General features: G+C 35.5%; 1 protein-coding gene across 11 annotated transcripts in view; it reads left to right on the forward strand.

The window, feature by feature from the left end:
• The first annotated feature begins 1 nt into the window (after window position 1).
• Window positions 2–24,850, forward strand: part of CD3H18orf54 (chromosome D3 C18orf54 homolog) — a 67,496-nt gene continuing 42,647 nt past the window's right edge. For 2 of the 11 annotated variants that reach the window (XM_042962060.1, XM_007080499.3), the window contains exon 1: window positions 16,901–16,971. Coding sequence is in view for 9 of the 11 variants with exons in the window: in XM_042962054.1 (XP_042817988.1) it covers window positions 3,350–3,632; window positions 4,705–5,493; window positions 5,812–5,962; window positions 9,377–9,476; window positions 15,497–15,628; window positions 16,901–16,971 (1,526 nt within the window). In the remaining 2 variants the exon portion in view is untranslated. The other 9 variants (XM_042962054.1, XM_042962052.1, XM_007080503.3 and 6 more) reach the window with 9 other exon arrangements.

Consider the following 24,850-nt stretch of genomic DNA (forward strand, 5'->3'; position numbering starts at 1 on the left):
GCAGCTGGCTTCGAGCAAGCGGAGCCTGAGGCGGGGCGGTGTCCGGGTCGGGGATGCTGTATCGCGTCTCCCGTCCGGTAACAGGCGCAGGCTTTCGGTGGAGAGTTGTGGAAGTGTGCGTTTTTTTTTTTTTTTAATCTCTTTTGGAGACTTCGTCGGTGAGTTCGGCCCGAAAAGGGGCTGTAGTTTCGAGGGGCGCCCCATCCTTGGACGGCCCGTGGGAGAAACCAGAGAAAGAGTGGCGTGGAGGGAAGAGGAGGACGTCTCCTGAGGGCGGGCGCGAGTGGACATTCCCCGTGGGAAGAGAACGTCTTTAGCGGGAGGCTCCCGAGCGGGGGGAGAGTCGCGGAACGGGACGGAGGGGCCCTGACGTGGGCTTCGGGAGACTCGAGGCGTCTGTTGAAGAGGGCGGGGCGGAAGGGGGATTGGGCCCTCGGGGCTGTCACCTCGGAAAAACTCCGTCCGCGCCCGGTGGGGCTCACGGCTGCTGCCTAATAAATGACTTCTGGGTGGAAGTAGCTAACTGAAGTGTTTGTGACCGCCGGGGGTGCTGGAATCCTGCAGGGTGGGTGACTCCTGGGTAAAGGGCGGAAGGATTGAAGCCAGCGCGTCGAGAGGGTTTTGAAAAGATGCTCTCCCGCAGGGATGCCAGCGATCTTCGCTTTCCGGGTCCGTTAATTCTTGTCGTTTAGCTGTGGAATAAGCAAAATTCGGTGTCAAAACGTAAACCACAGAGCTGTTGTTTCTAGGAGTTCTTCATTGCGCGCGAGCTGTTCCTATTGGTTATTTAACAGTGAACATTCTGTTCTTGAATCAAAGGTAGTTGAAACTTGTTGCCATTCGTGTAACATTTCATTCTTCGGAATGATGGATTTCCTTTTGGAGATAGAAGCGGAAGTGTTTACGGAAGAAATGGTGAGATAATGGGATTTGCTTCCAAATAATCCTGTAGTGGAAGTGCGGAGAAGTGGGTGGATAGAAAGTTGGGGTGTGTGGGTGATTAATTGAAGCAGGGTAATGGGTGCAGGGGGTTTATTAAAGTGTTAATTGTGGGGGCGCCTGGGTGGCTCAGTCGGTTAACCGACTTCGGCTCAGGTCATGATCTCGCGGTCCGTGAGTTCGAGCCCCGCGTCGGGCTCTGTGCTGACAGCTCAGAGGCTGGAGCCTGTTTCAGATTCTGTGTCTCCCTCTCTCTCTGACCCTCCCCCGTTCATGCTCTGTCTCTCTCTGTCTCAAAAATAAATAAATGTTAAAAAATAAAATAAAATAAAATAAAATAAAAATAAATAAACGTTAAAGTGTTAATTCTACTTTTGTATTCTTTGGGGAGCTCTCCCTAATGAGAATTCAATTGTGGCTTTTCTTTCTGCCCTCCTATGAACTAAAATAAATGTTGTTACCCACTTACTGAGAACTGTAATCCAACAGCTTTACCTTTTAGGGGTTCGTTTTTGTTTCTGTTTTTTATTTCAAGTTTTTATTTAAATTCTAATTGTTTAACATATGGTAAGTTGGTTTCAGGTGTAGAATTTAGTGTTTCATCACTAACATATACACCCAGTGATCGTCACAGCAAGTACCCTCCTTAATTTTTTTTTTTTTTAATGTTTATTTTTGAGAGAGAGAGAGGGACAGACAGACAGATACAGATCGCGAGCAGGGGAGGGCACAGAGAGGCAGAGACAGAATCTGAAGCAGGCTCCAGGGTCTGAGCTGTCAGCACAGAGCCCGACCCGGGGCTCGAACTCTCGAGCTGTGAGATCGTGACCTGAGCTGAAGTCAGAGGCTTAACCGACTGAGCCACCCACACCCCACAAATACCCTCCTTAAGGGTATATCACCCATTTAGCCCATTCCCTGCCCACCTCCCTCCATCAAACCTGTTTGTTCTCTGTACTTAAGAGTCTCTTTTGGTTTGGTTTCCTCTCTCCTTTTTTGGTCCCTTCTCCTGTGTTCCAGTGTCATATGAGTGAAATTGTATGGGGTTTGTCTTTCTCTGACTTATTTCGTTGGAATAAGGGAGAAAATGTTGGGTCAAGCCATATTTACTTGAGAAAATTTAAACATCATTAGTGAAAGCGGTAAAGAAAGAGCACAGCTGACTTAGTCTAGCCATTCTTTGGAGGCAAACCAACATCACAGTATTCAGGGAAATCAAAGAGGCTAATTAACCGTTATGTTCTGTGGCTGCAAAGGCAGATGCATGCTCTAAAGCTGAGGCAGGATGCTGTTTTACTCTTCTTTAAATGGAAAACTTTCAATATTTTAAAGTCAAATTTGGTAGTTATTAAGATTACATTAAAAGTTGTTCTAACTTAAACATTCCCAAAATTATAGCCCAAAGTTGAACATATTAACTTTATAACATTATAGCATGTGTTAAGTCCTAGACATTAATCTTTCCTTTTTAGTACAGAAAAAAATCCATTTCCACTGATTTAATTTTTAAGAGTATCATATCGTACTGAAGTAACACCTGTTTGTTACTTTTTAGTTTTTCAAATGATCCTATTTGATATAGATCCTACTATTAGTAGTCTAAGATGAATATGTTGTCAATTTCCAAATTATCTAAGTCTCTTTTAAAAGAGAGGTAGGTTGAATCTGTGTAACATAAGAAGTGAAAATGGTAAGTGTATTGCCAAAAATGAAGGTGAGAAAATGATTAACAATAACGATATTATCTTAGGAAAAGAGCATGTTGCTAGCTCAATAAACTTGTGGTTTATTTCTTTATAATAAATACTATTAATTACTTTATTCTCAGTTTTTTTTCCCCCCAGGAAAGGGCTGGCTAAAGTTACATATTGGCATTTACAACATTAAAAGTGGATATTCTGTTCTTGCTTCTTGTTTCTAATACCTCATTTGATGCCTTTAAAAAGTTATTGAGCACCTACTATCTGCAGTGTATAATAGTAGGCTTATGAATTGAAAAATAGTCTGTATAGGGGAGTGTTAGGTATTGTGATGTCATAGAATCTATTCTCATAAGAAAAGACTGCTCATCAGTAGTTTTTAGGACTTTGAAATAGTGAGTACTCTTCTCTTGGTACTGTTCTCAGATAATTATGTGTACACAATTCCAGGCACATAGTAGGTACTCAATAAATGTTTTCTAAATCAATGATGAAGGAATTCACAATAATTATAATAATAGAAAATCAATGTGTATTGCCTAAAAATTATAGAAATGGATTTTATTCTTTAAAGAAGATTATAAAAAGTTTACAAATTTAGTAATTTCTCTCTATATGGCTATTATTCTCTTTAATGGAACCTTAACCTATTGTTTTTGTATTACAGTTTTTAAGAGAAATGAATAGAAATAACCCATTTTGAGGAAGCCATGGCAAAATCAATTACAAAACACAGAGTTTGTTCTCGGGAATCTTCAGTATCTTCTCTGCTAGCAAGCTGCAGCCTGAGTGGTAGCAATTCCTCTAACTCTGATGGCTCTTTTCAATATAAGGATAAACTGTATAGTTCTGCCTCTCAGGCTCTACAGGCCTATATTGATGATTTTGATTTAAGCCAGATGTATCCTGGTGCAAACACTGGAAAGATTAACAACAATAGGTGTTCTGCTCATATGCCAGAATTCTCCAACTATATTTGTAAACCAAACAATGGTATGCTTTTATTTTGTGTGTGTGTGTGTGTGTGTGTGTGTGTGTGTGTGTATGTGTATGTGTTTTCCCCGCACTGATTTAAAGCATTTGAAAGATGTGTTGTAGCCTTGAAAAACTAGACACTTTTTTTTTTTCCTTTGGGGTAAAAATGACTTATGTAATATGGAGGTCTGGATATTTTTCTTAAATGATTCTGTAATTCTCTGGTTCTCAAGAATTTTCAGCTAAGATCTTCTTGTGACCTTGGAGGGGAAGCTGATGAATGTGACTAATAATAGCAGGTGGTTGATCCTAAACCCTTAAGCCATTTTATTTTAGCATAATGGAAAGAGCATTGACATGGTGGTTCTAAGTTTCATTAACTAGCTTGATGACTTCAGATAAATCTCAGTCTTTCTGAATTTATACTTGATCAATCCCAGTTGACGTGATAAGACTGTCTTCTTGATCTGTATTCTATGGGACAATAATATAAGATGTTAAGAGTTTTTCCTTGATGCAGTTCCCATGAAGACAACTTTGGAAAATGCATCTATTGATAACCCAGTTAACACTTTACTGAAGATTTATGGAATAGCCCTAGTATGGAAAAAAATTTCATTCAACTCTTAGAAGTATGTGAGCAATATATATTCCAGAAGACTGTTAGGACAGCTATTCTTTTTGTGTTAATGCTGTTGCAGGCTTAATTGGCAGAAAGCAAATTATTTTTCCACATAGTTTAATAGCATATTTTTCTTCTATGTTGCAGCCAGTGTCAAGTGACCAATAATAATATGAGTGTATTAGTGCACTGGATAGGTCTAGATGAAAAAAGGTTAAACGGTAAATAAAGAACAAGGGAAAATTTAGAGGTTGGAGAAAAAAGTGTACAACTTAGTGAAGAGATGTGAGAAAACACATTGTATTTCATCAACCTATACTATTTATACTTTTAATCAAACTTTAGTGAAGATAAAGGGAAGCAGCAAAAATGACTCTTAAATTCTTAATTCTCATTTACTGTTAAATATTATGAAGTATTATTGTATGTGATTTAGGGAAATAAACAGAACTATGCTTTGTTTTTCAGCTTTTGAAAATGTTGATCACAAAAAAAGCTCCTTGTCCTTATCCTGTAGAAGAAAGACTGTTAATGACATAGACTCCATTAGCCTAACAACTGATGATCTATTAAAACTTCCAGCAGATGGATCATTTTCTTTTGCTTATGTTGGATCAAATCATCGAATTAGCAAGAAAAAGAAAAAATGCATTGGAAGACTGAGTTCATCAGATACTGAGAAGAATAAACATTTTCAAGAACCCTTCACTACCATATGCAAGGATAACTTAGTTACTCCCGTTGTATACACAAATATAAATGGAAAGCAATGTGGTAGGCTGAAAAACCCAAAACTTGTGAGTAAGACTAATAAATGCGTTTCTGAACCATCTTTACCTTTTTCCAAGAAATTGTCTTTCGAGGACAGTTCAGAACACAATCTTGAAAAGAATTACCCAAGATGGCTCACTAGCCAGAAATCGGACCTTAATGTTTCAGGGATAACTAGTATACCTGATTTCACCTACCCAGTGTGGCTCCACCATCAAGACTTGCTACCTGATACAAATAGTCAAAGGATATATAAAATATTTAAAGAAGATCAGTGTTCCCCTAAACATAGTTACCAGGCACAAAGAACTTCTCGACTTATGAATAAATTAGATTGTTTTGAATACTCTTTTGAACCCTCAAACATTTCAGATTCCTTGAATGATGATAAAGGATTGATTAATGAATGTAAATGTGATTCTCAACATAGCCAGTGTCAATGTGAGAATCCAGTTCTCCCAGGACAAACCAAAAAGCCATTCAGTGGTAATTGCTTTGTTTTATTTTTAAGAACCAAAGAAAGTGCTATAAATTTGACCTAATGTCTAGGAGCTTTTATGTTACATTCTTGATGTAATGAACAGATGATAAATCTTGAACACATGATGGTCTTCATTTATGTATCATTTTGTGCCTAGAAAATGTCTCTTCTCCCCTTTTTTCCTTTGAAATGTCATTAAAAAATTTGTTACAGATGTGTGTATATTCTAAATTATCTGAATTCTTACTTGTTTGTTGCCTTTGAGATTTTGTTGTGCTCTGCATTTACTTTTTTTCTTGAATTAATTTAATCTTTTAAATTAGGTGACAAAATTGAATTGCTTATCCTGAAGGCCAAGAGAAATCTAGAGCATTGTGCTGAAGAGTTACCGAAGTCTAAGAAAAAGGATGATAGTCCTTGTTCATTAGATAAACTTGAAGCAGAAAGATCATGGGAAAATATCCCTGTTACTTTGTACGTAAGTTACAATGGAAAAAGTTTTTAGTTCTCCAAGTGAAAAATGTCGTGTGAACAGTTAATTTATTTTATTTATTTATTTAAAAAATTTTTTTCAATGTTTATTTATTTTTGAGAGAGACAGCCAGAACAGGGGACGTGCACAGAGAGAGAGGGAGACACAGAATCTGAACCAGGCTCCAGGCTCTGAGTTGTCAGCACAGAGCCGGATGTGGGGCTTGAACTCACGAGCTGTGAAATCATGACCTGAGCTGAAGTCAGATGCTTAACTGACTGAGCCACCCAGGCGCCCCAGTTAGTTTATTTTTTACATAACTCTGTGATGATTGACACTTATAGTGACATATTAATTCTATAGAATGTTTCCTTTGTGTTGTTTCTTTGAATTGCATTTTTCAGTTGTTACCACAAGATGGTGTAATGTTGCATAACCTTAGGCACATTATACAACTTTTGTCTTTATGTGTTTTTTTTTGTTACACTGTAAAATACTGATTTTACTGGTGAAAAATCACAACCAAAAGCAACCTATTTTGCAGATGGAAAAGTGCTATGAAATTCTTGTTTTCTTTTTACTTTTAAGTTTTTTTCTCCCTCTATATTCTTTCCAAATATGGAGTTATGCAGTTATCCATTTTTTTCGTTTACATTTTATTTTCTCTTAGTCGTTATTTTCCTTAAACAGTGGTGGTGTTTTGGTATGGTCTATTGTAATACATTTTTGTAGTTTCTAATATTGTTTTCATTTGTGTGCTTAACCTTGTTACAACATGGTTTCTCAGAATAATTTAAACTGTCTACATCGATGCCTATGAATGTGGTGTGGAGTAAGAATTGAGCTTAGGTAGGAAAGCTTTTTTCCTTAGTGATATTATTGTCTGAACTCATAAGAAATGCATTCTTGGTAACCCTATATCCTGCCTTACGCTCTGATAATTTATTATCTTCTGTTGTCTAAACTTTCGTTCTGTCATACTCTGTTATAGACAGAGTCTGTTAATTGCTGGATCCATTTTTTGATCACTTCTCAGTTGAACATCTTATTTTTTTTTTTAATATGGACAATTAATATAATTCTGGTTTGGAATCGTAGCTCTGTTACTTTTTTTGTCTTTGCTGACACCTTATACAAGTTAAACTGTTTTGTACAAGACCTTATATAAATTCTCTACTTGGGGTTGTTGTGAGGATTCATTTGATTAGAGAATATAAGGTACTTAGGACAATTTCTGACTTATGATGAGCTGTCTTGTAAATTGTTAATAGTGGTGATAATTATCCAGAATATTTTTTTTTCCTCATTTAGCTTTATTTCTCAATTGTTGCTTCAATAGTATCTTTATTTTTTGAAACTTGGGTTAATAATTAGCTCACTTAATTCTTAAACTTTTTTTCTAATTTCTTATTTTCTTGTCAGTTGGTCTTGGTAATTGTAAAGTACCATAGTATGAATACTTTACTTTCAATTGCAACCAACAAGAATGGGTGAGCAAATAGTATCAGAGGTGTTTAAGAATAAAATTTTTGAATGCTTTTAGTGTATTATGTAATTAGATACTATAATTTATGCTTGTATAATTATTATTATAATCGTTGGTTTGGCCCAGTACCTTGCATATAGAAGTTGACTTCTGGAAGATTGAATTCATATTGTGATGGGTATGTTTGTACATAAAATGAATGATGGATTGTCAGAAGGAATAGACCTGACCTTAGTATGGTGTTGACAAATTATTGTCAATCTACCATCAAAACAAAAATTGACTAGGAAGTAGTCAAGGTAGTATACTGAAAGGTAGAACACAACCACAATAAGATAACTGCTTTTTTTTTGTATTTGTTTAACATTTTTATAATGGAAAATTTCCAAGAAATACAAAAGTAGAAGAATAGTATAATGAATTCTTATGTATCCCACACCCATCTTCAGTAATCTGGTAAATGCTTTTTGATGGTGGTAGATGGATGTGCAAACTCCTTTGGTAAAGAATGTGAGAAAAGACTACGTGGGAGTAAGAAAAACCTCATAGTGAGTTACAAATCAAAGGAGTCAATAATGAAGTGCTGCTAATTATTAAGAAAAAATTAGAATTGTGACATTTATATGTTAGGGAAAGATTCTTAGATATCTGATTACTTGAGTTAGAAACACATTTTATGTTGATATATAAATGAGAAAGAATGACTTTGTTCTCTGTGACTAATAGAATTTGTTTTGGGAGAATTCTGACTTTTGCTGGGGTTGCCCTACTGTCCCTTGAAACATCAAGAAAGAAACTAATATTTATTGTGCCAGGTACATAGAGTTAATTTATGCAATACTTCTGTGAGATAAGTGGGACTACTAATGTAAAACTGAAGTTTAGGTAAATAAATTATATAAAGTCACATAGTGAGTGGGATTGAGGTTTGAACTCAGGAGTTTTAATTTCACAATTGATCTTTTTCCTGCTATAATCTGTCCTCTTTATTAATGCCAGTTCTGGAGGGCAGGACCTGTTGCTTTGACGTGGAAGAGCATGTAACTATCATCCCAGTAGAAACTCCTATATTTGTGGGGGTTTTTATTATCATTGGGTAACTAACTGTTTATTTGGAAAAATGTACTGCTTATTTCACACAAATGAGCTTTTGGAGTGTAGCCATAGTTCAAGGCTTATTTGTTTGAGGACTAATGTTTTCACTTGATAATTTTTTCTTAAAGCTTTAAAGGAGAGGGGCACCTGGGTGGCTCAGTCGGCTAAGCCTCCGACTTCAGCTCAGGTCACAATCTCACAGTTCAGGAGTTGGAGCCCCTTGTTGGGCTCTGTCCTGGCAGCTCATACCCTGGAGCCTGCTTCGGATTCTGTGTCTCCCTCTCTCTCTGCTCCTCCCCTGCTCACACTTGTTGGCGCGCACGTGCTCTCTCTCCCTCTTTCTCTCTCTCAAAAATAAATAAGCTTAAAAAATATATATTAAAAAAAAAAAAGCTCTAAAGGAGAAACAAGGAGATAGGGAGGGTGAGATTCTAATATCAGTTTAGAGAGATAGGGAATCACCAAGCAAAATTAATATGAATTGTATTCGCAATGGTTGTTTATTGGTGATTATTTGTATTTAAATGATAACCATTCAGTTATAGACTAATTTAAAAAAAAATTTTTTTTTTTAACGTTTATTTATTTTTGAGACAGAGAGAGACAGAGCATGAATGGGGGAGGGTCAGAGAGAGGGAGACACAGAATCTGAAACAGGCTCCAGGCTCTGAGCTGTCAGCACAGAGCCCGACGTGGGACTCGAACTCACGGACCGCGAGATCATGACCTGAGCCGAAGTCGGATGCTTAACCGACCAAGCCACCCAGGTGCCCCTAGACTAATTTTTGTAAATTGGGAACTTAATTACTTTCTTGTATCCTTAAATCCTATTTAGCAAATCTCCTGTTCCTGTTAACTCTGATGATAATCCTCAACAAACTTCAAGGGCAAAGTGTACTAAAGGGTTTCTCGAAGATTTTTTAAATGATAATCAGGTGGGTGAAATTAAATCTTTTTAACTTCTTAAAAGAGGATTTTTTTATTAAAAGGATTTATGACTACTATACAGATTTTAATTTCTGAGTTGTTAAAAAAAAAAAAAGATTCAAATCCCCTCTTCCTCAACATAAATGCATAAAAGCATCACTCCTAGAATTATTCATAATTTTATTTTAGTATTTTAAAGTAGAGGGACCTGGGATTGAACGCTACAGAGAGCTTAAATTATGTTTTTGTTTGTTTGGTTTTGGTTTTTTTTGGACAATGTATAAAGCATACCATTATAAAGTAAGTTATATTTTCCCATAGGATGGTTGATTATTGAGAGTTGTGTTTCTAACTAAGAAAAAATTATAGACCTCTTTAATTAAAGAAAACTTTTTTAATGTTTATTTTTGAGAAAGAGAGGGAGGAGGGAGGGAGAGAGGAGCAGAGAGGGAGACACAATTTGAAGCAGGCTCCAGGCTCTGAGCTGTCAGCACAGAGCCCGACGTGGGGTTCGAGCCCACAAACTATGAAATCATGGCCTGAGCTAAAGTCAGATGCTTTACTGACTAAGCCACCCAGGGGCCACATAAATCTCTAATTTAAAATAGGAAAATTATTACCCAGTTTTGCAGAATCAACATATGTGCATCTTGCATGTAACCCCACAATAAAAAATAATGTGTATGTATGCACGTAAGGAATTATATATAATTTGACATAGAAATACAGCCATGGCTGTTAAATATTGAAACCATACTTTTGGGATCTTAAAATCTGGAAGATTTGGGAGGTTGAACACTCAAAAATTAACTGAAAAATTTAATAAACTGAGTTCCTTCGATGAAATTTACTAGAGAAAGTAGAGACTTTCATAATATGTTTGATCTTAGAACTTTGTGTAAGATACTATAGCAGATGTTGGGTAAGTGAAGCTTAATTATTAAATATTTATTTGATAAATATTTGAGGGCCAAGCACTTCTTTAGGAACTGTCTCCCCAGTAGTGAATAAGAGGGAGGAAATCCTTGTGTCTTGGATTTTTTATTCCACTTGGAGAGACAAACTAAACAAATATATAGTATGTGACACATAAGGGAGTACTGTAAGTATTATAAAGAAACATTAGTTGGGATAGGAAAATACAGGTACAATTTTAGATAGGGAAGTCAGGAATGATCTCTCTGTTGAGGTGATACTTGAGCAAAAATCTAAAATGAGTGAATAAGCCAGATATTCCTGAGGAAATAACTTTACATGTAAAAGTAATAGTAATTGCAGAAACCCCAAGGCAGAATTGTATTTGGCATGTTTAGGAAATATCAGACTCTAGTAGTGTAGCTCAGTCAGAATGAACAAGAGAAGGATGGTAAGATGGAGAGATAACCAGGAACCAGATCATGTACCGTCTTACAAGTGATGGAATGAAGATTTTTATGTTTTATTTAGGTGAGATGAGAAGTCACTGGAGTGTTTTGAGTGGAAGCGTGAAATGATCAGATCTACATTCTAAAATATAAAATGGCAGCTATATGGAGCATAGACTTAAAAGGAGCTGGTGAAGGAGCAGGGAACCTAGTTAGGAGACTTTTTCAGTCTTTTGGGATAGGATTGGCTTAGGGTGGGTACATTGGACGTAGTCAGAAATGGGTAGACTTGGCATATATTTTGAAGATATAGACCTAGTAGGATGGAGATAGAATTCAAAGAATGAATTTCAGATGTTTGAGCCAAGCAGCTAAAAGATTGGGTGATGCCATTTACTTAGGTAAAAAGCACTAGTAGAAGAACAAATTTGTAGAAGTTCTTTTAAGTTTGAGATGAATGAATGTTAAATACTAATCAGTGGTTCCTTTTCCCCTGCCAGTACACACACAATCTCACTACCAGGGTGTTTTTGTTTTGTTTTTAATAATTTTAGATGCACCCAAAATTCCTGTCACCATTCTTTCAGCTTCCCTAATGCTATCATCTCACATACTGTAGAATAATGATCACAGACAGGGAATTAACTTAGGTATGATTTTGTTATCTAAACTATAGACTTTACTCTAATTTCACTAGTTTCTCTACCAGTGTCCTATTCCAGGATTCAACATTGCATTTAATTGTCATGATTCCTTTTAAAATAGTCTTTAAAAAAATTTTTTTTTTAATGTTTATTTTTGAGAGAGAGCACGAGCAGGGGAGGGGCAGAGAGAAAGACACACACAGAATCTGAGGCAGGCTCCAGGCTCTGAGCTGTCAGCACAGAGCCTGATGTGGGGCTTGAACCCACAAACCGTGAGATCATGACCTGAGCCAAAGTCAGATGTCTAACTGAGCCATCCAGGTGCCCCCAGTTGTCAGTTTTCATTAGTCTACATCAGTCTGTGATAGTTCCTCAGTCTTCCCTTGTCTGTCATGATCTTGACACTTTTGAAGAGTACTGGTTGGTTATTTTGTTGATAGTTCCTCAGGGTTTGTCTGACGTTTTCTCATGATCAGAATGAGGTTATGCATTTTGGCAAGAATGCAATAGGAATCATGCTATGCCCTTCTCAGTGCATCATATCAGAGGGTTCATGTTATATTGATATCATTGATTTGTGTCTGATATGTGTCTTAGTTGGGCTACTTTAATAAATATGCCATAGACATGGTGGCTTAAACAACACACATTTATTTCTGTTGGCTGAGCAGTCCAAGATCAAGGTGTCTGGTGAGGTCCTGCTTCCCAGGATGCCATCTTCTCCACATAATTTCCCATGGCAGAGAACAGGGAGGAAGCAAGCCCTCTTGTGTCTCTTGGACCAGGGCACTGATCCCATTCATGAAGGCTCCACCCTTATGACCTAATTACTTCACTAAAGTCCTTTCTCCAAATACCATCACATTGGGATTAGACTTCAACATAAGAATTTTAGGGGAACACAAACATTCAGTCCACATAGCAATATGTTAATAATATATTAATATACACAATTATGTTAATACTTGTGATGTTAACCTTGAACACTTGGTGTCTACTGGCTGTCTCTTTAGTAAAATTACAGTTTCCCCTTGTAATTAATAAACGGAGATATTTTGAGACTGTGCACACATGCACATCTATATTTCTATATTTGTATATGTGTCATAGTTTATATGTATGTATAAAATCATGAGTTTATACTTATACCTTTGACTCCAGTTCAGTCCTGCATGGCTTGTTTTAGCCTTTCTTGTTACTTATTTGTAACTTCTTTCTCCACTGGTAGGAATCCTATTATTATCCATAGTCTCTTAACTATTTGTTCATTCTTAGCATACATATAGTTTGACAATTGCTAATCCATATCCCTGTAAGGAACAAATTTACTAACTAGATCACATTATTTATGTATAGTTCTTTTTATCTTTAGCCTTACAATACCCAGTCAAATTACTGTTTTCCAAAGTTACCTTGGTTAATTATTTTCTTCCCAACCCTTCAGTGTGTTCATGTTGTTCAATTGTAATACTGTTAGGTTGTTAATTTTTATTGTACTTACTGGGTTTAAACCACATTCTATTTGGTTTAAATTGTTTTTTGAATATGTGAAACATTACTATAGTTCTGAGAGAGCTATACAAAAAAGATATACTCCAAGACATTCACTCAAGTTTTAATGACGAGTCTCAGGACAAATTCTATCAGACATACCAACATTTATTAAATGTTCATTAGTGAATTGCACAAATAGTTTATGTAATCTATTTCACAGTTTTCTTTTTGGAACTCTGATCACTAGTTTGCATGAAAAATCCACTCCAGGCTTTTGTAACCCTTATGGTTGGCATCAGGCAACTAGAAAAAAAATTTTTTTTAATGTTTATTTTTTTAAGGCAGTGGCTGAATGCATGTAACTTAGAGATAATGCTTCAGGTCTGTCTACAAGAGTCAGGAGGATAAGGCTAATTGAATCCTTAATCCTTGTTTATTTTTCTTTATTTTTATCACTTTTTAAAATATTTGTTTATTTTTGAGAGAGAGCGCATGAGCAGGTGTGAACATGAGTGAGGGAGGGGCCAAGGAGGGGGAACAGAGGATCTGAAGCAGGCTCCAGGCTCTACACTGATAGCAGAGAGCCTGATGCGGGGGGCTCTCAAACTTATGAACTGTGAGATCTTGACCTGAGCCAAAGATGGAAGCTTAACCAACGGAGCCACCCAGGCGTCCCTATTTTTCTTTATTTTTTAAATTTTGGTGAAATATGTGTAACATAACATTTACTATTTTAACCATTTTTAAGTGTACAGTTCTATGCAGTAAGTACCTTCACATTGTTGTGCAGCCATCACCACTGTCCATGTGTAGAACTTCTTCATCTTCCCCAACTGAAACTATACTCATTAAATACTAACTCCCCGTTCCTCTTTTGCCCCGCCTCTGGCTAGCACCATTCTGCTTTCTGTTTCTATGAATTTGACTACTCTAGGAGCCTTACATGTTTTATTAGTCGGCTGTGATAACAAAATACTTTAGGCTGGGTGGCTTAAACAGTAGAAATTTATTTCTCACAGTTCTGCAGTTTGGGGAATCTAAGATCAAAGTGCTAGCTGATTCTGTTCGTGGTGAAGGCTCTCTTCCTTGCTTGTAGGCAGCTGCTTTCTCACAGTGTCCTTCCATGGCCTTTCCTTGAGCTGTCAGGTGTCTTTTATTAGAAGGACACTAATCCTGTGGTATGTGGGCCCTACCCATATGACCTCATTTGACCTTAATTACTTCCTTATGGCCCTATCTCCAAATATATCTGCATTTGAGGTTAGGGCTTCAACATGAATTTTTGTTGGGAGGGGTACAGTTCAGTCCATGGCATCATGTAAGAACCATACAGTATCTGTCTTTTGGTGACTGGCTTATTTCCCTTAACCTAATGTCTTCAAGGTTCGTCCATGTTGTATCATATGTCAAAATTTCCTTCCTTTCTTAGACTGAATAATACTTCATTGTATGCACCATGTTTTGTTTACCCATTCATCTGTGATGGATACTTGGGTTGTTTCTACTTTTTGGCTATTGTGAATAATGCTGCTATAAATATGGGTGTATAAATAATCTGTTTTGAGTCTGTACTTTTATTTCTTCTACCTATATAGGCAGAAGGGGATCATAGGGTAATTCTGTGTTTAATTTTTTGAAGAACTGCCATACTGTTTTCCACAGCAGCTGCATCATTTTACATTCTATATCCCATTTCTTATACTCTATTCATGTAATTGTGGAGAGCGTGCTTAACTTTGAACCTCTTCACTAATGAGATTCTATTTCTAATATTCTTGTGCTTGTCAACAACTTCCTCTAGACTTGAAGTTTAAATAGTATGTCAGTTATATTGTCTATACTGAAATATATTATTATGTGGCCATTATGTGGTAGCTACCAGAACACAGCAACTCATTTGAAAGATATAAAAATAATAGGTTGGTAAGAAGACTTGAAAAAAAGTTTTAAAAAATATCCCTTATGGATTCTCTTAAAAGAATCCTGATCATGTTATTTAGTGCTGTTGCCTTCTTTGGGTGCACGTAAGATCAGTTGATAATTGAGGTTTGAGTGTTTTTTTACATAGCAAGGAATGTGTGACCAATGAGTAAGTGAAAAACTAGCATTCTCTGTGTGAAAACATTTAAAAGTGTTTAGAGAATGCTGTATTTGAAATTCTGGTTCTTGTTCAGCTAATAACTAGCTTTATTTACATACCCGAGAAAGAGCATGTTGGCCTACCTGAGCTCTGAGGACCTTCCATTTCTAAAAATCTGTGATTTTAAATGTATAAATGAAAGCATTGCAAATGTGAACATGTACTGTTCATTTGAAAAGAGCAGGGACTAGAAAGGATGTGTCAAACTTCATGGTTGTCTCTAAATAACTTGCAATTGGGTAAGGGGAGGTGTTGAGTTACAATAATGACTTTTCAAAACACATTATTGATTTGAATTTTTGCATTTTATATTGTGGGGAAAATACAAAATAAAACTTTTTCCTCCATGAATTTGCTTGGTTAATCATTCATCTGTTTTATGTCAGAGCTGTACCCTTTCTGGAGGGAAACATCATGGTCCTGTTGAAGCCCTGAAACAAATGTTATTTAATCTTCAAGCAGTACAAGAAAGTTTTAATCAGAATAAAACTGTAGATCTGAAAGAAGAAATTAAGCAAGTAAGCACAAACTTGATTTATGAATTGAGATCTGTGAATGTGAATTAAGATCTGTGGAGATATACGATACCTTCCCAGATCTTTTTCAGTTTGACCTCTAGTTTTATGTCAATAAACATGCCACATAACTCATGTTCTAGAGTTGTAATACTGTTATTTTTTGTAAAAATTAACTCAAATTTAATACTGTTACATTTCTGTAGCTGTGTACCCCTGAATAGATTATCCTCTTTTGTTCATGGTTATAAATACAGCATCTTGTTTAGATATGACAGTGTTACAATTATAGTTATGGAAGGATTGTGGGAATTGTTTTTTAATGCACTGCAACATTATTGGTATAACCCAACTTTTTGTATTTATATTTGAGGAGGCCTGGAAATCCTTTTCAACTTTGGACTTCTCTACATAACCTATGTCTGCTGAAATTTTATTGTTACCATGTGTTTGACTTTTCTTATAGTTAATGTAAAATTTTATTTCAAAACCATTGTGTTTTTATGTATTGCCTAGGAATTTCGAAATCTCTTGGTGCTTTGGACTGCTATTCTATAGGGGTAGAGTTTTCTTCACAATAGTACAGTATTTATACTCTCACAAGTCTGATTGTAAATTCTAATTCTGCCACTTAACTAGCAAGTGCAGTATTTGTACAAATCTCTTAACCTCTTTAGTTTTAGTTTCTTCTTCTGTAAAATGTGGTTGTTGAAAAGATAAATTGAGACAGACTACGTGAAGTACTTATATAGTGCTTGGCTCCTGATAAAAACTTAATAGCTGGTAAATACTTAATAAATATTTTTATTGTCATTGCTTTGTTATTCTTATTCAGTGGAGCTTTATGAAATTCAGGTTAAATTACAAATGAATTTGTAATTCTTGGAAACTGTCAAGCCTGAATTGTATTTCAATTTTCTATACATTTTAATGATTATTACAGTAACATATAGCGTGTAATGTATCCCTTTTCCCCCTCCTGTTAGACATCATTGAGACATAACCTTGTTCATTATAGTCTTAATTTGAAGCCAAGGTTTTATTTTTATTGGACATATAATTTAGAAGCATACTTGAAAGATGAATAAGTAGTAGTTTTATTTTTAGAATAAAGAAAATATTTGATGCTTTACTGAAAATTATTTGCTAGAATTATTTCTTTGGAAATGTAGACTGTTTTTTGATGTTCTCATTTTTCACATACTAAGTAGCACTTAAGTTTATAGTTATATAATATTTTCAATATTTTGTTATATTTGGTGTTTTTAATAATAGGTTTCAGAAGACAATTTCTCTCAATTACAGTTGAAGGAAAGTATGGTTCCTATTACTAGATCACTTCAAAAGTAAGTATTCTCTACTAATTTCTTAAGATGATATGGATACAAATCCATTTTAGTCATCTCTTTGAAATCAGAAGATTCCAGGAGAAATTAAGTAGTTCTAAGAATAGATAGACTTGATATTTTTAAAAATGCTAATTTTTAATTTATATTCAAGTTAACATATATTACAATGATGATCTCAGGAGTAGAATCCAGTGATTTATCCCCTATATATAACACACAGTGCTCATCCTAACAATTGTCTTCCCTAACGCCCATCACCCATTTAGCCCATCCCCCCTTCCACAGCCTCTCCAGCAGCTCTCAGTTCTCTATATTTGTCTCTTATGTTTTGTCCCCCTCCTTGTTTTTATATTATTTTTGCTTCCCTTCACTTATGTTCATCTGTTTTGTATCTTAAATTCCACATATGAGTGAAGTCATATGATACTTGTCTTTCTCTAATTTTGCTTCGCATAATACACTCTAGTTCCATCCATGTTGTTGCAGATGGCAAGATTTCATTCTTTTTCATTGGTGGGTAATACTTCATTGTATATATATACTACATCTTTATCCATTCATCTGTCGATGGACATTTGGGCTTTTTCCATACTTTGGTTATTGTCGGTAGTGCTACTATAAACATTGGGGTGCATGTGCCCCTTTGAAACAGCACACCTGTATCCTTTGGATAAATAGCCAGTAGTGCAATTGCTGGGTCGTCAGGTAGTTTTCTATTTTAAATTTTTTGAGGAACCTCCATACTGTTTTCCAGAGTGGCTGCACCAGTTTGCATTCTCACCAGCAGTGCAAAAGGGTTCCTATTTCTCTGCATCCTCGCCAACATCTGTCGTTGCCTGAGTTGTCAATTTTTAGCTATTCTGACAGGTGTGATATGGTATCTCATTGTGGTTTTAATTGGTATTTCCCTGATGATGAGTGATGTTGAGCATTTTTCCATGTCTATTCATGTCTTTTGCTCATTTCTTCACTGGATTATTTGTTTTTTGGGTGTTTGATAAGTTCTTTATAGATTTTGGATACTAACCCTTTATCTGATATGTCATTTGCAAATATCTTCTCCCATTCTGTCAGTTGCCTTTTAGTTTTGCTGATTGTTTCCTTTACCGTGCAGAAGCTTTTTATCTTGATGAGGTCCCAGTAGTACATTTTTGCTTTTGTTTCCCTTGCCTCCTGAGACATGTTGAGTTAGAAGTTACTGCATCCAAGGTCAAAGAGGTTTTTGTCTGAAGTTACTGCATCCAAGGTCAAAGAGGTTTTTGTCTGCATTCTCGAGGATTTTGATGGCTTCCTTTCTTATGTTTGGGTCTTCCATCCATTTTGAGTTTAGTTTTGTGTATGATGTAAGTAAGTGGTTCAGGTTCAGTCTTTTGCATGTTGCTGTACAGTTTTCCCAACAGCATTTGCTGAAGAGACTGTCTTTATTCCATCAGATATTCTTTCCTGCTTTGTCAAAGATTAGTTGGCCGTATGTTTGTGGGTCCGTTTCTGGGTTCTCTATTCTGTTCCATCGATCTAAGTTCTGTTTTTGGTCAGTACCATACTGTCTTGATGATTACAGCTTTGTAGTACATCTTGAGGTCCAGAATTGTGATGCCTCCAGCTTTGGTTTTCTTTTTCAAGATTGCTTTTTCTATTTGGGGTCTTTTCTGGTTCCAGACAAATTTTAGGATTGTTCTAGCTCTGTGAAGAATGCCGGTGTTATTTTGATAGGGATTGCATTGAATATGTAGATTGCTTTGAGTAGTATCAGTATTTTAACAATATTTGTTCTCCCAATCCATGAGTATGGAATATTTTTCCTTTTACTCTGTGTCTTCTTCAATTTCTTTCATAAGCTTTCTATAGTTTTCAGTGTATAGATTTTTCATCTCTTTGGTTAGGTTTATTCCTAGGTATTTTATGGTTTTTGGTGCAATTATATATAAATGGGATTGAGTCCTTGATTTCTCTTTTTGCTGCTTCATTATTGGTGTATAGAAATGCAACTGATTTCTGTGCATTGATTTTATATCCTCTGATTTTGCTGAGTTCATGCATCGGTTCTAGCAGTGTTTTGGTGGAATCTTCTGGGTTTTCTGTACAGAGTATCATGTCGTCTGCAAAGAGTGAAAATTTGACTTCCTCCTTGCCGATTTGGATGCCTTTTATTTCTTTGTGTTGTCTTGATTGCTGAGGCAAGGACTTCCAATACTATGACGAGTAACAGTGGCGTGAGTGGACATCCCTGTCGTGTTCCTGACCTTAGGGGGAAAGCTCTCAGTTTTTCTCCATTGAGGATGATATTAGCGATGAGTCTTTTGAATATGGCTTTTATGATCTTGAGGTATGATCTTTCTATCCCTACTTTCTTGAGGATTTTTATCAAGAAAGGATGCTGAATTTTGTCAAATGCTCTCTCTGCATCTCTTGAGAGGATCATGTGGTTCTTGTCCTTCCTTTTATTAATGTGATGTATCACACTGATTGATTTGCAGATATTGAACCAGTTCTTCATCCCAGCTATAAATCCCACTTGGTCATGATGAATAATTCTTTTAATGTATTGTTGGATCCAGTTGGCTCATATCTTGTTGAGAATTTCTGCATCCTGTACTTGGTATTTTTAAGCTTCATGGAACATATTGTTTAATCCTCAACTTTTCTCTTAAATTTGTGCTATTTCCTTTAATGTGTTCTTAAGACCTAATGAGATAACCTTAGATGCCTAAATATATGGATATGAGTGGCTTAGAGAGATTCTCTTTTCATTTGTGTAACAGCAAAAATTTGACATAGTATTGTTATGGATATCATGGAAGAACAACTTGTTTATGAAATGTGTTTTTATGTATTCCCTCTAGAATACATATAATAATGATAAATCTGTCATTATTTGACATCTCTCTACAGAAACCTAAAGTGGGCATAATGTCCTGGATATAAAGATAGGTCTAAATGCCTTGAGTGGGTTAATCCGTCTGTTTTCTTAGTTACGTTATCTTAAGCAAAAAATGTGGAGATGAATGCAAATCTTTCCTATAGTCATGGTATTTGCAGAGGGCATGGTATTTATTTATTTATTTTTATTCTTTTTTTCTTTCATAATTGAGTTTTTATTTGTTGTTCCGAGGATCAGTACAGACAATTCAATTTGTACATAATTCTTAACGTACGTACCAAAAACCTAAAAAAACCATGTAGCTGTGGTTCTTTTCTCAAAGTTATTCCAGTGACCTTCCAGCTTAAAATTTGGAGGCAAATTTCCCTTAACAGTATATCAAGTACCGGTATCTTCAAATGTTGATATGCTGTTACATATCACCTTAATTCACAATTTAATGTCATATACGCTACATACTCAAATTTTCAATCTTGCACAGCACATTAACAAAGTTACTAGGAAACTGGACTACCACGAGGAATGGTATTTATTTATGGGTTTGGTTGTGTGAATGTTAAGTGCCCTCAGAAGATGGAATACTGAGCTTTAGGAAATGCTAAGATTGAAAGTTTTTACTTTAATAACTCCATTTCACTTGGCTAGAAGTGGGGCTAAACAAATCTTGTCTACCTTTTGTCCTTCAGAATGTGTTTAGAATTCTGTTATCTAAGGAAGTGGTGGAAAAGTGAAACACTAGACATGTAAACTTTTGACTCTAATTGCCATGATATTTATGTGTATGTACGTGCATGCACACACACTTTTTTTTTTAACTTCCATAGTTTAAAAATATATGCATGTATGATTTTTTCCCTGTGACTTTATAATTTATAATTTTCTGGGCAGAAATAATGCCTTACTCTACAGTTTGCCATAGTATTTTGGTATAGTATTCCTATCTGGTAGGAGTCCGTAAATAATGATAATAACATTTTTTGAACACTTAACCAAGTGTCAGTGTTCTTAGTGCTTTTGAGTAATTCATGTGATCTTTACAACCCTATGAGGTTGTATTATTATTTTCATAATTCAGATCAGGTAATAAAATTCAAGTAATTAACTTGCCCAAGGTTATATAACTAGTAAGAGGTAGCACTGGGTTTCAAATCAGATGGTCTGATTCTACAGCCTATGTTGTTAACACTCCTTTTATTAATGATAGCGGTACATTATCCATTTGGACTGGTGCAGGGCCTCAATTGATTATCTAGTACAAAGACCTCATTCTGCCTTAAAATTTAAAATAAGATGACTTCAAGCTTTCCATGTTTCTTAAAAGTATTTATATTGAACTTGTGTCATAGACTTAAATATGTTTTCTAAGTACATAGCCTGGAAGATGTTTTTGTTGGTGAAAATGAACACTGGGCCATAAGTAATTAAATGAACACAAAAATTGGTACTGATTGTAGGGGCACTTTTACCATTAGCTGAAAGTTTTTTTTGGTAGTAGTAACTTTTTTTTCTGGCTTAGACAATCAGTAATCTTGACTAGATATAAAATGCCATTTTCAGAGTAAGATTCATGTTTGCAGATGGCTGTTAGCTGTTGATTCTGTTAGATTAGCTGGGGCAATCTTGATTTGGCTTTTACTTTACATTTCAAAATTATTATCAGTAAAGTACTGATATGAAGTAAGTTTAAACTTTTAAAAGTATGTTAGTACATGTTTTCTTTATTTTTAGTGTGTAGATTATTTTAAGGACAATTTGAAATTCAGATTTTTCTGGTTAGGTTTATGGCCATCTTTTCATATTTTAAAATAAATAGACTCAGCTTTTTCAAAAGTTGCAGATTATACCTTGGATGCTTTAATGACCTTTCCTAGGATGAAAATCCTATTATGTCTCTCTCTATCCCTCAAATAAAAGTTCTTGTTTTTAACAGTTTGACTGCTAACCAGTTTTAAAATGTCTTTCATTAGGCTCAGGAAACACTAAGCTCTTAGTATGGGTTCTGTTTACTCTGTTGGACACTCAGTTTTCTTATGTTCTTTCATTAGAAATAATTGCTCTCTAGGAAGATTCATTGGACCAGAAGTATAAAAGACTGAGTAGCCTAAGATGTTGTTTTTTTCCAGAGGGATTTTGCTTTGAATAGGAATCTAAATTGTAATTGTTTTGTATCTTTATAATTCTTAGCTTTGTCTTATGCATTTACATATTAGGAACTTGATAAAAACGTATTAACTGAAACCTCGAAGAGAGAAATTTGCCATCTTTAAGCAAATGAAAAAATTGTAGTTTTTGAACACGGGCCTTTTCTAGAACTTGTATGTCATGTAAGCCACCAGCTACTCTGTCTAGGCTGGTTGTGAAGAATGAGCGATAATTGTATTGATCATACACTATAAAGGTGAGCAGTAGGAGACGATTGCAAAATCATCAGTCATCCAAAAATAATTTGTACTGGCTTTGGAGTATATTGCTTTATATATAATTTGGAAATGAATGTGTAAGATTTTATGGTTTTCAGCAAGTTAAAGGCCTTGCTGTGAAGATTTAATGATAGCTAGAAAGTTGTCCTGTTTCTCACTTCTCTTTTCCCCGCTGTTTTCTGGTCTTCATTCTATACCAGAGATAGATAGAATTAACCTCTCAGATTTGTAAAACATGATCCTAGAGCAAAAATTTTTCTTTATACTAATGTTCTCTGCTAAGATCTAGGGAGTGGTAGGCATTTTGTTTAGTTGTTGCTGGATGCGAGCCTGAATATAAGCCAGTAAACATAATACTTAAGAACAGCCAGTATAGCAGTACTAATAGAAAACCAGAGGCAAGGTATCAATGAGTAAATTAAAATACAGTTTGATTGCTTTCATATAATCAGTCTGTTATTAAGTTTCTATGGGCTCATTGATTGATACATTCTCATAATAAGACATGCATCTTTTAAATTTCAGTTTTTAAGGTGAATGACTATTCAGTGTTGTAACATAACTCTTAAATTTATATTTTTCCCATTAGCTTGCTTTTTCACTTTTTTAAAGAAGAAACTCGAGTAATTTCCTTATATAATTTTACCCCATGCTTCTCCCTACACATACCTTTGAAATAATAAATCACTTTTGGTGGCCTCTTCTCTAAGTAGATTGATTGATTGATTGTCTTGTTCTAAGCAGGGCAGATAGAGGTTAAATGAAAGGAAATGAAAGCTGTTGTGTGTAGCTGAGGTAGGGGGACTGAAGAGTTCACATTACCGCTTAGCTTTTTCATTCATTCCCATCATACCACACCCCTCCCTTCCCTTCCCATCCTTCTTTTTTCTCCCTAATACTGTTTTTTAAAGACATAAAATAGGACGAGGAAGGAAACCAGTTATATTGAGTTATAGTTATGAAAATATTAAAATAATTTCTAATTGCTAATTTCTAAAATAAATTTCTAATTTCTGAATTTCATATGCTTCTTACTGCATTTAAATAAGACATTTAAAATACAGGTAAGTTAAAATTCATTTAGTAAAATGGCCTTTTGCGTAACTTAAATAAAAGCATTAAACCATGATGTGGTCTTTTACTTAACGTTCACATGTTGATCAGCAAACAGAGAAAGGGAATATTGGAAAGCACCAGTGGGTCACCACTGAGACTTCACTGTTTGCTGGATGAACAACAAGGCTCAAAGTTGTCTAATAGTTGGCCAGTTATGTCATATGAACTTTTGGATTGTAGACAGAAGGACTGAGATTACATGTGTAGTACATGTGTTTAGTAATTAATGTAATTTTGTAGCTATTATATAACTATTGTAATTTTGAAGTCGTGGTGACTATAAAAGAAATTTTGAGGTACCTGCAGTGACTATAATGTAATAGAAAAGATCTCTGATTTCTCTGGCATATGAGGTCACAGATTTGGGTCTGTTGTTTGCATTCATAATGGAAGGAAGTGCTAATTTACAGGTAGCATTTAGTGAAAATAAAGATGAGAATATTTTCCCACATTAAATTTTGTAGATTCCATAAATGCAAGGGATCTGTGGCCCTCAGAGTTGTAAATAGATAAGATTCTAGCCACTTGTCCCTCCCTCCCTCCCTCCATCCCTTCCTCTCTTTCTATTCTTCTCCCTCCCTTCCTTCTTCCCTTCCTATTTTACTTTTAGCAATCACCGCACCCAGTGTGGGGCTTGAACTCACAATCCCGAGATCAGGAGTCATAGGTTCCACTGACAGAGCCAGCCAGGTGCCCCTCTTTCTTTTGAATCATAGGTTGTTAAGTAATAAGCCTGAAAAAAAGGTAGATCTAAGTCCAAAGTATATTCACAGATTATCTTCTGTCTCATAAATGTGTGTCTCTAGGAAGAAAATAATTCTTTAGGTAAAGAGATTTTACTATAGGATGTAGAAATGATAGAGTCTAGTTAATTTTACCTCTGATTGCTTAGTAACTTTGGGTGAGTTATTGTCGTTTAGTTGATAAAGATACAAATCTCAAAAATTAACTGAAGTTGCCAAAACGGTGGTAAAATCCAGATTCCTAATGTTTTTGAGTAAAAGTGTCCAAGAAGTAGAGTACAGGGAAAAAGATATAATGTAGTAGTAAGTGACAGTACTGGTTTCTTCCATCCCCTTGTCCTGGGTAAAGTGAAAGATGTATTTTATGTAATACATACTTACCGAACCCCGAACCTGTGTTAGAGACTGTAGAACAGGCCATTGTAGTCACCACCTTTCAGCTCACCTTCGAAATAGTAATTTCTGTTAGTAAACAGGTTAGTGCACATCCTAATTGCTACATTACTTGCTTTTCTTGGTCCCTTATTAATAAGAGGTCTGAAATATTGTTGATTAACTGATGTTTTCTGAGTGGTCCTTGAGGTTCTGAATGAGTAATAGGGAGGACAAACTGGAAGAATATTTTTAGAGGAAAGTTAAGGGCTTCTTTTTTCTTAGTTTGTTTGAGGGATGATTACATTTTGTCCAGAGACCTGACCTAGAATTTTAGCTTTGTT

The sequence above is a fragment of the Panthera tigris genome, chromosome D3, assembly GCF_018350195.1.
Source record: "Panthera tigris isolate Pti1 chromosome D3, P.tigris_Pti1_mat1.1, whole genome shotgun sequence".
NCBI lineage: Eukaryota > Metazoa > Chordata > Mammalia > Carnivora > Felidae > Panthera > Panthera tigris.